This window comes from Loxodonta africana, chromosome 1 (assembly GCF_030014295.1).
Source record: "Loxodonta africana isolate mLoxAfr1 chromosome 1, mLoxAfr1.hap2, whole genome shotgun sequence".
In the NCBI taxonomy this organism is placed as follows: Eukaryota; Metazoa; Chordata; class Mammalia; order Proboscidea; family Elephantidae; genus Loxodonta; species Loxodonta africana.
Window position 1 is genome coordinate 96,075,465 of NC_087342.1, and position 13,543 is coordinate 96,089,007.

General features: G+C 41.2%; 1 protein-coding gene across 1 annotated transcript in view; it reads left to right on the forward strand.

Annotated features, from left to right (window-relative positions):
• The window catches only part of BLTP3A (bridge-like lipid transfer protein family member 3A), a 91,609-nt gene continuing 78,066 nt past the window's right edge, over positions 1–13,543 (forward strand). Inside the window, exon 1 of the mRNA XM_064284845.1 lies at positions 1–168. Within this exon, the coding sequence (XP_064140915.1) occupies positions 125–168 (44 nt within the window). The 5' untranslated portion in view covers positions 1–124. The remainder of the gene's footprint in view (positions 169–13,543) is intronic.

A 13,543-nucleotide genomic window follows, 5' to 3' on the forward strand; every position in this document is an offset into this window, starting at 1 on the left:
AGCGCCATGGCGGCGGCATCCGGTGCCCGTACGGCGGCGAGGTGAGGGGCCGCCTCTTCTCCACGACTGGAGGCCACAGCTGCCCGCACCCCCGCCTGCCTTCCACGCGGGCTGCGGCTCCGGTATGGCCGGGATCATCAAAAAGCAGATCCTGAAGCACCTGTCCCGGTGAGAGCGCCAGCGCGGGCCCCTGGCAGACCCGGGGCTTTCCCTTCCACCTTTCGACCCTTTGCCCTTAAGTTCGCGCTTGGGGCCGGGCCTCCCTCTCTTTTCAGTCCCAAGCCGGGACTCCGTGGCGGCCTCCGCTTCAACTCAAGCCCGGACAGTCTCCTCCTCGCTCCTGCTGACCCCGACCGTTGTCACCACTCTGTTCTTCCCTCGCCCTGGGCTCTCGGGTACAGGGCGCTCCTGCCCCTGCGCCGGTGCCTTAGTCTCTCCTCCCCACCCAAACTGTCCCCTTTACCTCCTCTCGTCCCTCAGGGGATCTCCTGGCCTGCTGTCCCCACCCTCAGTTCCCACACCAAGGAGCAGGTCACCACATCTTCCCTTGCAGATCTCCTGAGCCCACGGACCGTTCCTCCGAGGCCCCCACGGATCCTAGCGTTCCCTGTCCGCCCCGGCTGCGTTCCCGGTGCTTCGTCTCTGCTTGGACCCGCTGCCCCTCCCTTGGCGCCCTCTGCCAGCTTCTCGACCCGCCCCACCAGCCCCTCCGCTGTCTGCCAGTCCTTCCTGGTACTGCTCCTGGCCAGACCTTTTCCACCCTCTGCGCGTTCTCAATAACCCTGCTACCCAATCCTTCATAACCCATTTTCCGCCCAGCTTTCCAACTCCGACGCTGGCTTTCTCCTTCCCAGAGGCTCCCAGCTCCTCCTCCTTGTTTCTGTCTGACCCTGTTGCATCACCGTTGAAAACGATATAATCCCAGCACCCAGGGCCATTCCTCTGAGCGCCTTTCTCCCTCCTTTGCTTCTCTTCTCATTACACAGACAAATTGGAGAAAGGTCATGAGGGTTGGGAATAAAGTTTCAACAACCTTCCGTTTAAGATGTAGAGGTTTTTTGACAGCCTGTGAAAAGAACCGACTACTTTTGCTTTGCAGCCATTTATTAGTGTTCTGTCCCAAATCAATTCCATGCAGCTAACAAAAACAACCAAGTAATTGGGCGGTGAGGAGGAGTGGCCAGCAAAATAGTTTGTAAGTGTAACTGGGTGACCCCTGACCCCTGTTGTTATGATTGGAGGTTGCCAGAACTGGTGGCCACAAAAATTGTAAGCCTTTCACTTAGTTTTTACTCATTATTCCAGGCTGGGGTTGGTTTATCCAGCCTTTGTATCTCAAGCAAAGAGTGATTCAAGGCTTGGCTCCAGAACCCTCAGTGGTTTTCAAGAGATGGGAGTGGAGATGGGAATCAGCCAACGTGGGACACCCAGGCCTTGCACTTGTGTCTTTCCGTCTCTTCTTATTGAAGGGTTGTTAAGTGGTAGATGAGGCCCTATTCCTACCACTGCATCCTCTTTTCTGGCTGACACTCTGGCTTATTTACTGTGCCTTTGATTTTAGACTTTAATTAGTAATTAGATTCAGATATATCTTTTGGTTAATCCCAGTATTATAAAAGAAAAAGCAGTTTGGAGGCTGGAGCTGCAAAGTGCCTTTGGACCCTTTACTGAGATTAACTCCCTAATATATTCTTGTTCCTATAGCATTAATCTGGGCATTCTATAAGTCTGGTTGTTCTGTGTAAGGGTTTGAAAGGACTGATGATTGTGAAATGGAACAGAGAATTTAGCTAGAGAAAAACTTTATTAATTAGAGCTGATAGAGAATCACAGAATTTTAGAGCTTTAGAGATGATCTCACCTATCATGGCACTGTGTTTGAGTCTGGGCTCTTTCTGCTTCACTTTCTTCATCTGTAAAATGGGGATAATAGTACCCCTTCAAAGGCTAATTGTGAGGATTAAACGAGTTAATGTATGTAAGGCACTTAGCACAGTGCCTGGCATATAGTAAATGTGCAGTAAAATATGAGCTATGATTATTTTTTGGGTTACAGTTTGTGTGAATATTTGATGTAAGCCATAGACATTCTCTTCAGAAAAATTCACAAATGTAAACATAATTCTTTATATAAATTCTTGGGGGTGGGGTTTATGAACCCCTAAATCAATGCAGGAGCCCTTTAAGGCATCTTTGGAACTAGTGAATAACCCCTGATCTAGTTCAACCCCTCATTTATGACTGAGGATAACTGAAGCCTAGAGAGGGTAAGTGCTTTGTCCAGATTGCATAGGAAGGTAAGGTAGTAGAACAGAACCCTCTTAGCTCCTGGTCTGGTACATTTTTCCCTATTGTTGTTAGTTGCTGTCAAGTCGATTCTGACTCAGGGTGACCTCATGTGTGCAGAGTAGAACTGTGCTTCATGGGGTTTTCAAGGCTGTGATCACCAGGCCTGTCTTCTGAGGTATGCCTGAGTGGGTTCAAACTGCCAGCCGTTCGACTAGTAGTTGAGCGCGCAGCCATTTGTATAACCCGGGGACTCCTGTAGAGCACATATATTCTGTGTACTGTATATGAAGATAGGGTTTTTAAAGAAAAAATTTAATAGATCTGCCGACACATTCAGTGAATTCTTGGTAAACAAAGTGCCTTTTTAGATGAAGTTGGAATAGGTATGACAGGCATAGGGAAAATTTCTGATTACCTCAGTGTTGAGCTGGTGAGGGAGGAGGAGGAAGAGGAGGAAGAGATTATATTACAGCTGAGATTTAGGGGTCTAGGAAGAGATATTAGATATGGGTGAGGCTGGAAGGAAAGACTTGGGGAACCTTCCTAATCATAGGTGACATTTCTGTCTTTGGATGGTCACCATCACACACATGGGAGGAACCATGGCCTGTGGCTTGCCTAACATGATGGGAAAGAGAGAGAAGGGGAGGCATGCTGAGTACTCTGATAAATATTTGCAGGTGTTTGATAATTACTTGTTGCTGACAATTACAGTGCCACTTGGCCTGGAGGAGAGCATCCTACAGCAGGGAGGAAATCCAATGACCCTCATATTATGTCTAATTTTGATCCTGAAGCTTCAGATAATAAAGTACCTTGTTGGAGTGCATCCTCCTTATTAATAGAGTATTTTGGTAAACAAGATCTGGGGGAATGGTCTTCAAACTATGTTTGCTAAGAGCCTACTCTAGGCCAGGCACTGATCTGGACACTTGGGGATGTAGTAGTGACCAAATGTAAATGTCTCTTAAAGGCTTTAACCCACAGTTTGGATGACTGCTGCTAAATACAAATAGCTTTAAAACACAGTATTCATGTAAATAGACCCAGGAGGAGACCTTGCCTTAGAAACATAAAGTAATCATTTGTTTACAAAATACCAAAATTGATTTTTCACTTAAGTAGATTATTCTCATTTTACATTACCTTAGCTAGTGACCTTTCCTTATACAAGTAAGAAGAAACATGATTGTAAAGTAAGTCAGAGTGCTTCATGGAGAGAGCATGTGGTCTGGAGCCAGACAAGCCAGGCTCACCCTCCAGCTCTGACAGTCATGAGCAGGGCAGCCTTTCTGAGCCTTAGTTTTCTTATCTGTAAAATAGGAAGAATAATACATACCTAGCAGATTTGTTATGAGAATTGCAGTGTATTTATTGCAGTGTTGTTGTATTTATTGCAGTGCCTGGTATGTGAGTAGGTGTTTAATAAAGAGTAGCTACTTAATATGCAAGGAGTCCTGGTGACACAAGAAGAGCTCAGCTGCTAACTGAAAGATCAGCAGTTTGAACCCACCTACCAGATCCACTGGAGAAAAGACCTGCCAATTTGCTTCTGTAAAGCTTTACAGCCTAGGAAACCCTATAGGACAGTTCTACTCTGTCCTGTAGGGTCACTATGAGTTGGAATTGACTCGATGGCACACAACAACAACTTACTATGGCCCGGAAAGTTAGGGACACTACCACAGCATGGATGACAGCAACCCAACTGTCTCTTTTAGAAACCCATCAAAAATCTTCATTATTTACTCTGAGTAACTGCTAGGAGTGACAGAGTGACAGACACATGACTGAAAGACATGACAGATATTTTAAAAATGTAAATTTTAGGTGAAAATTCAGAGGCATAGGCGATTCCAGGATCCCTTTTGGAGAATAAGAGAGCTTGGCTGTTGAGCCCAGCCCTGTCACTTCCTGGTCAGGGCCCTCACTCAGTACTCATCATCCTGAAGAACACTGAAGAGGTGGAATGACCTTAGAGATCATCAGGGCCGGCCCTCAGTGTACAGTGAGGAGCTCGAGGCTCCGAGAGGCTGACTGGCTTGTCTCTGGTCTGTTTAAGTGGAGGTTTGTAGGTCTAGTCTCTTAACTTCCAGGACACACCCCTTTACACAGACTTTTCTTCTTAACACCTTAATTTCCCAAATAATTACTTTGTACATTTTCTAGTAATAGTCAAGTCTTAAATGCCTTTGTTTGCCTTTCCCATTTTTTTGTGTTGCCTCAGAATTAAGGGCTTTTGTGTACTCAATAAATGTTTTATAAAACTAACCAATTGTGCTAAGCACTTTACAAGTCTTACGATTATTTAATCTTCATAATGACCCCGTGAGGCAGACATCAGCCATATTTTATACATGAAGCAATAGGCACAGAGAGGTTAAATAACTTGCCCAAAATCATACCTAGTATGTCATGGCATTGAGATTCAAACGCAGTACTCTGATTCCAGAGCTGTGCTCTTTAACCACTCTGTTGCTATAATACCTCTCATCTGTTGAGTATTTCTGATGTGTGGGATATTTTTTGTAATTGGATTTCATTTACATTTTTTGAAGATTAAAAGAGAATTTATAACATGCATAAAGAAAGGTACATATATCATAGGTGTCGGCTTCATGAATTTTCACAAAGTCAGTACCCCCATCACCAGCACCCATATTAAGAAATAGAAGCGCCGCCTTGTCCTCTTTCTAGTCATTACCTCTGCCAAAGGGTGACTATGATCCTGATTTCTAAAAGCATAGATTAGTTTTGTCTGTTTGTGTATTTTACATAAACGGATTCATGTAGTACGTGTGCTTTTATGTTTGCCTTCTTTAGCTCAACATTGTGAGATTCATCTGTAATGTTGCAGCCAGTTGTAGATTGTCCATTTTCACTCCTGTGTAGTATTCCATTATATGAATATGCCAACATTTATTTATACATTTCACTGTTGATGGACGTTTGGATAGTTTCTATTTTATGGCTCTTATAAATAGCACTGTTAGGAACATTCTAGTACATGTCCTTTGGCGACAGATGAATACACATTTCTTTTGGGTATATACTTATGTAAGAGTGGGTCATAGAATGTGCATATGTTCAGCTTTAGTATGTATTGCCAAACAGTTTTCCAAAGCGGCAGTACCAGTTTACACTCTTCCCAGCAGTGTATGAGAGTTCTGGTTGTTCCACATCCTTGCCAACACTTGATATTTTCTATCTTTTTTGTTTTAGCCATCGTGGTATATGTGTTTTTGATGATATTTTTATGCTATTTTTGGTAAACCAGATGGTTGCTTTATTTTTGCTCTCTAATTTTTTAAATTCTTATGTATTTGTAAATTTTAGTTAAAAACAAACGTTGAAACCTTGAAAACAAAATCTTTTTAGAGGAATGTTCAAATTAGGAAGGTACAATGAAAATAATCAGGGTTTTTTATAGCCAATACCTCATAATATTTCTTACTTGGAGTGGATGTGATGCTTAGCCCTCTGACAGAATAAACAATCATGTACATTAAAGGAAAGGAGGGGCTGTCTTCCAGGCATTTGAGTTTTTGTTAAATTTATGGTCTTCAGACTACCCTGAGTTTTATTCTGCTCTGTAATTGTAGTACCCATTGGCATAGCATTGCATCTCCTCTAAACTGAAATTTGAATCACATGGCTTTTTTTTTTTTTTTTAACAATCTTTAGACATTTCTAGGGGTGATTCCCTTTTACAGTAATACTGTTGTTTTGTACCTTAAAAGGTGGCATTTAAAGGCAAAACGTTTTTCTTTTTTTATAATTTTTAATGTGCTTTAAGTGAAAGTTTACAAATCAAGTCAGCCTCTCACATATAAACTTATATACACCTTGCTACATGCCACCAATTACTCCCCCCCTAATGAGAGAGCCTGCTCTCTCCCTCCACTCTCTCTTTTCGTGTCCATTTCGCCAGCTTCTAACCTCCCCTACCCTCTCATCTCCCCTCCAGGCAGGAGATGCCAACATAGTCTCAAGTGTCCACCTGATCCAAGAATCTCACTCTTCACCAGCATCCCTCTCCAACCCATTGTCCAGTTCAATCCATGTCTGAACAGTTAGCTTTGGGAATGGTTCCTGTCCTGGGCCAACAGAAGATCTGGGGGCCATGACCACTGGGGTCCTCCTAGTCTCAGTCAGACCATTGAGTCTGGTCTTTTTATGAGAATTTGGGGTCTGCATCCCACTGCCCTCCTGCTCCCTCAGGGGTTCTCTGTTGTGGTCCATGTCAGGGCAGTCATCGGTTGTGGCCGGGCACCATCTAGTTCTTCTGGTCTCAGGATGATGTAGTCTCTGGTTCATGTGGCCCTTTCTGTCTCTTGGGCTCGTAATTACCTTGTGTCCTTGGTGTTCTTCATTCTCCTTTGATCCAGGTGGGTTGAGACCAATTGATGCGTCTTAGATGGCTGCTTGCTAGCGTTTAAGACCCCAGATGCAAAGGCAAAACATTTCTCAAGGCAGTACTGTAGTATGTAAAGATCTGACATACAACATCTTATTGTATGGCTCACAATAAAGAAAATTAATTGAGAGGCATGATGATGTAGCAGAAATGACCAGGACTTTGGAGTCCAAAAGGTATAAATTTTGAGTGTGTCACTTGTAAACTGTGTGTTCTCAAAGCTTCAGTTTCCTTATCTGTAAAATACAGATGATAATGTACAGTGCTGTTTTGAGAACTAGAAATAATACACGGAAGTGCCTGGTACAGAAAAAAAATTAAATAAATGGTGACTTACTGTTTACTTTTACTGATTAGATTAATTGAGAAAGATTGAGGTCAGTTCCTAGAGATAATATTTTTCAACATCTTCAAGGTTGTGTCTAACTTACCCAAATGTCTATTTCTTTAGATACACAGAAATTACCTTTCTTAACTTTCTAATACAGAGAGGTGGAGATGAATGCTGTCGTATTGGTGCCTGAGGAGAAGAGCAACCAAAGGCAGTTCCTCTTTATCAACTTTTTGATATCAAGGCGTACTGCAAAAGTAGGAAACATTGACCTCAGCATAGGTGAAAATAGCTGAAAAGTATAGACTGTGTTGGGTCCTTAGAGTATTTACTTATACAGGGTCTAAGAAAATAACAGAATCATATCCTGTATTCTTAGAATGGAAAAAATATTAGAAGTCACTTAGTTACCCTTACCTAATGTAGAAGCCAGTTGAATAGTAATTTGTGAGGATGGCATTAAAAAATATTGAAAAGAAAGATTCTTTTCATCATAGCTCAACTCTCTATTCCCACTGGAGTGTATTGACAGCAGGGATTGCATCTGTTAACTGCTTTGGAAACCAGAGAGTTTGGGTGGATGAAGGGGACACAGGAGAAGATGTGTGTAGTGTGAGTGCATGGTTGGAATGCAGGGAACCTGAGATCTGGGGAGTGGGAGGGGGTAGAAAGGCAGGGGAATCAATTCAGCCAGTAGCATTAAGGGACCTTTCATCTTTGTGTGATGAGGGCAAGTACTTGTTACTGGTGCTGAGTTAAAAAAAATACCTGTTGCCGTTGAGTCAATTCCCACTCATAGGGACACCATAGGACAGAGTAGGATTGACCCATAGGGTTTCCTAGGCTGTAAATCTTTGTGGAAGCAGGCTGCCACATCTTTCTCCGCAGAGTGGCTGGTGGGGTCCAACTGCTGACCTTTTGATTACCAGCTGAGCACTTAAGCACTGTGCCACCAGAGCTCCTAACGGATACTGAAGAAAAACTTGCAGTCTTTGTAAGCGTAGAATCAATTGGTATCTACAGTAAAGAGGAAGACTGAAATGTAAAAATAATGCATATTAATAATTTAGGTAAAAAGTGTACAGATTTGTACCTACCTCCACAAAAATAGGAACTAGATATATTATAAAATATTTGTTGGATTGACGTGTTTTATTTGCCTGTAGCAGTACTCTTTTTAAATGTATGTTCAGCCTTTATAGTGCATTGGTTACATAGCTTGGATGTCAGCCCATCATTGAAAAACTTAGAACATGGTGAGATACTAGTGTGTATTTAAGTCTCTGATTTATGGAAGTGTTATGTTCCCAAAGCCTATTTCTGGACTTGAAATTTGGAGTGTGTTGAATAGGTTGAATAGGTTCCCAAATTAGCCCACAAAAGCCACAGTAGATTAATTACATATAATATAGGCCCACTAGACAGAGTTCTGGGTTTTGGTTGTTAGGGAACCACTTAAGGCGGGGGAGGAGGTGAAGGAGAAGGGAAAGAGTATTTTCTTCCCTTTCCTTGGAGTAAGGTCCTTTGGATCAGTGGATCTCAGAAAGGGCTTTTTTTGGTTGTCAGAGTGATTGAGGAGTACAACCAGCATTTAACGAGCAGGGCCAGGGATGCTGGTACCCTGCAGTATGCAGAACAGTCTGGCGCAAAGAATTGTCCCTTGTCGCTTTTGACCTTTGGATGTCTCTTAGATGTTCACGTAGGTGAATTATCTGTCTAGGTTATATGTAACTGTTTTACATATAAACACAAAATATTGCACAACTTTAAAATAGAGTGAGTGTTCCTGGACTGCAACTGTCATGAGGGGACGATTACACCTCATTCTATTTCAAACTTAAAGTTCATCACTATTTTGAAAGATCTTGACACTCTTGGCAATGCCACTTGTGGTATTGGGGTCAACAGTATGACAAACATATATATGTCTACATTTGTAGCTGTTACAGTCATGGTGGTTCTCCGTGCATTTGTAAGCATCTGACTATATTCTAGTGCAGTGGTACTGGGGCATTTATTTGTGTATTAAAATACAAATTATTATAAGTTATTTTCCTTTTATATTATACTTTGGACATTATATTTGATTTTTCTTGAAATCGTGTGTGTAAGTAGGTTATATAAAATTTTTAGTATAGTAAAAACCAAAAACAAACCTGTTGCTTTCGAGTCAATTCTGACTCATAACAACCCTGTAGGTCAGAGGAGAACTGCCCAATAGGGTTTTCAGGGAGCGGTTGGTGGATTCCAGCTGTGACCTCTTGATTAGCAGCCAAATGCTTAACCACCACGCCACCAGGGCCCCAGTATAGTTAGTAAAAGAGGCATTCTAAACCATTTGCTATAGATAAGAGAGTATTGGGTCTGTTAGGCCTGAAAACCACTGACTTAGACCAAATTTTCAAACAGCTGAAGTTTGCCCTTGATAGACTGTTTCTTTCCTTCTTTATGTCTCTTTTATGTCACCTCCTAAGGCCACTCTTCTCAGGCCCCTCATTGCTCGGATTCTGCCCTCAGCCCTCTATGACCCTATCTCTCCCCCCAGGCCTGCCCTGCCTCTCAGACTGCTCTATCCTCTTCTCAGTTTCTGAACCCAGTTCCAATTCTTTAGGATGTATGCTTTCAGCTAAGTCAAGGGGAAAAGTAGAGAACATATTTTGGGGCAGGGATGCCACCAAATTAAACAAAACAGTTCTAATTCAGAACCTGTTCTTCAGGGGTCCGCTTTTCTAAGCTTCTCTTACATTCACAGCTTCTGATTCCATGATGCTTTGGAAGTTCCCAGCTTGTTTTTTTCTCAAAATGGTTTTTGTTGCAGTGGCAACAGGGATAGGGTAGGGGTTGGGCAGCAGTTTGTGGTATGTATGAGTCATTTGAAAGCTGGGGAGTTTCAGTGTGCAGAAAATCCAGATAAGGATGGGGTAAGATCACCTAAGCTGACTGCCTTCAGTTATCTGGTCTCAGTGCTTCCCCAGACAGTGCTGAAACACACATTTTCCTTTTCTAAGAGAATTCTGTGGTTTCTGTTTTGTTTCTTACGTGTGAAAGGAGATGCAGTTCAGGAACTCATTTCATTTGAGAAAATGGCTTAACAGAGGTTGATACGAAATTATAGGCCTACAGTGTATTGTAGGATTTCCTTTTGCTGAACTTCGGTGGGACCCTCACAGTCTCCCTCCCTTTCAGGTGGAGTCGGCTCTGTCTCCTTAGTCCTCTGAGTCCACATGAGAGGTTCCTGAGGAAGGTTTGCCACAAGAAGATTGGATACACGCCATAAGTGGCATCTCAGCCATTCTCAGATGTCTGGGACAGGGAGTTTAAGGAGTTTAGCCTTCCCCTAAGCTGAACCCAGGCCCTGGGTTACCTTTGAGGAGTCTGTTTTTGAGACCATTCATTCATTCAGCAAATTTTATTGACCACCTTCATTGTATGCTAGGCACCAGGGACACAAAAACGAGTAAGACAAGGTTATTTTTCACAGAGAGTCCCTAGATGGTGAAGACAGTTAACACACTTGACTGCTAACCTAAAAGTTTGAACCTATGGCTCCAGTCCACCCATAGGTGCCTCAGAAGAAAGGTCTGGCAATCTACTTCTAGAAAATCAGCCATTGAAATTCCTGTGGAGCACAGTTCTACTCTGATACACATGGGGGCCTCTGTGAATTGGAATCCACGCAACAGCAACTTGTTCAGGGATCTAGCTGCCTATAGAAGAACACAGACTTGTAAATGATAAGCCCAACAAAGCATTAAGAGGTATCTGTGGAACCCAGCCGATAGGGGACAGGCCACAGGCAGTCAGGGGCGGGGAGGTGATGTCAGGCAGAGGGAGCTGCATGAGCAATGATACCGAGTTGAGAAGCAGCTTATGGTTGCTTCTCTTTAACAGAAGGAAACTCCTTATGGTTTTGTATCCCTGGAATGTAGAATTTGAGGGTGGAGCACAGCCAGAAATGAGATTGGAAAGATAGGGACGGGCTAAAGGCCTCATATGCCATCTGGATAGAGCTCAGCTTGTTCTTTTCTCCTTCATTTGCTAGTGCTGTTGACCTGGGCCTGAAGCAACTGAAACTTCTCTCCAAATCTCTACCCCTGTATTAACTTTGATAGCTGGCATACTGTAGTTAAGGCTGCCAGTCCTGGAGCCAGAGTGCTTGGTTTTGAATCTTAGCTCTATCCGTTACTAGTTCTGTGACCTTGAGCAAGTTATTTAACCTTCCTATGCGTCAGTTTCCTCATCTACAAAATGGTGATAATAGTAGTTTTTCACATCATGGGATCATTTAGAGAATTAAATTAAAAAATACGTAACAAAGTGCTTAGAACAGTGCCTGGAATAAAGTAAGCAATCATTAAATATTAGGGGTTTTTTTTGGTTCGTTTGTTTTAATTGTGGTAAAATACACATAACGTAAAGCTTACCATTTTAACCATCTTAAAGCGTACAATTCAGTGGCATTAAATACATTCACAATGTCGTATAACCATAACCACTACCTATTTACAGAACTTTTTTATCATCCCAAACAGAAACCCTGCACTCGTTAAGGAGTTGCTCTTCATTCTTCCCTACCCTACCCCCCTGAGTAACCACACATCTGCTTTCTGTTTTTATGGATTTTCATATTCTAGATATTTCATATCAATAGACTCATAATATTTGTCCTTTTCTGTCTGGCTTCTTTCACTTAGCATAAATTTTTTCAAAGTTCACCCATGTCGTAGCATGTGTTCTCCATTCCTTTTTATGAATATACTACATTTTGTTTATCCATTTATCAATTGATGGACATCTGGATTGTTTCCACCTTTTGGCCCTTGTGAATATTCATGTCCAAGTTTTTATTTGAACACCTGTTTTCAGTACTTTCGAGTATATGCCTAAGAGTAAAATGGTCATATGGTAGTTCTACTTAATATTTTGAGGAACCACAAAACTGTTTTCCATAATGGCTGAACCATTTTACGTTGTATGAGGGTTTCAGTTTCTCTACGTCTGTGTCAACTCTTGTTATTTTCTGCTTTTTTTTTGAATGGCCATCCTAGTAGATTTGAAGTGATACCTTATTGTGGTTTTGATTTGCATTTCCCTAATGACTAATGCTGTTGAGCATCTTTTCAAGTACTTGTTGGCCATTTGCATATCATCTTTGGAGCAATGTCTATTCAAGTTTTTTGCTTATTTTTTTTTAATTGGGTTGTTTGTTCTTTTGCTGTTCAGTTCTAAGGGTTCGCTGTGTATTCTGGACACTAGATCTCAGATACGTGATTTGCAACTATTTTCTTCAAATTCTGTGGGTTGTCTTTACATTCTCCTGAGAGTGACCTTTTGATGCACAAACATTTTTAATTTTGGTGAAGTCCAATGTATTTATTTATTTATTTTCTTTAGTTGCTTGTGCTTTTGGTGTCATATTTAAAGAATCATTGCCAAATCCAAGGTCAGTGAAGATTTGTTTCTATGCTTTTTTTCAAAGAATTTTATAGTTTTAACTGTTCCATTTTGTGTTAAATTTTGCATATGGTGTGAGGTAAGGGTCTAACTTCATTCTTTTGTGTGTGGACATCCAGTTCTCCCAGCACCATTTATTGAAGAGATTGTTCTTTCCTCCATTGAACGTTCTTGGAACTTTTTGAATTGACTGTAGATGTATGGGTTTTTTTTCTGGACTCTTCAGTTTTGTTCTGTTGATCTATATGTCCTTATGTCAGTATTGCAGTGTTTTGATTATTGTGCTTTGTAGTAAGTTTTGAAACTGAGAAGTGTGAGTACTGTATTTTTACACAAGTAACACACATGTTATATATTTTTTTGGCCAGTTGCACCCCCCCTCTGGTGAGGTTTTTTTTGTAAGCCTGCTATGCTAATTTATTTTACATGTTGCTGTAAAAATTATATAATGTACTTACGAAAACACCTTGCAGGGGGAGGGCATGGTTGGCAAAAAATGTGTTAACACCTATGTTATTTGCGTAAAAATATGGTAATTTGTTTTTCTTTTTCAAGATTGTTTTGGCTATTTGTGGTCCCTTGCAGTTCCATATAAGTTTGAAGATCAGCTTTTCCATTTCTGCAAAAAGGGCTGTTTGGATTTTTATAGGGTTTGCATTGAATCTATAGATTGCTTTGGGGAGTATTGCCATCTGAACAATATTAAGTCTTCCAGTCCATGAGTATGGGATGTATTTTAGTTTATTTAGCTCTGTAGTTTCTTTCAGCAATATTTGTAGTTTTCAGTGTACAATCTTGTACTTTCTTGGTTACATTTGTTCCTAAATATTTTATTCTTTTTCATGTTATTATAAATGGAATTGTTTTCTTCATGTCTGTTTCAAGTTATTCATTGCTATTTTATAGAAATATTGATTTCCTTTTCATATATTTTTTAGTTGTTTTCTTAGTGGTTATCTTGGAGATTACAGTTTATATCTTAAATTTATAACACCCTACCATGAAATAACACCAACTTAGCTTCAATAATATACAAAAACTCTGTTCCTATA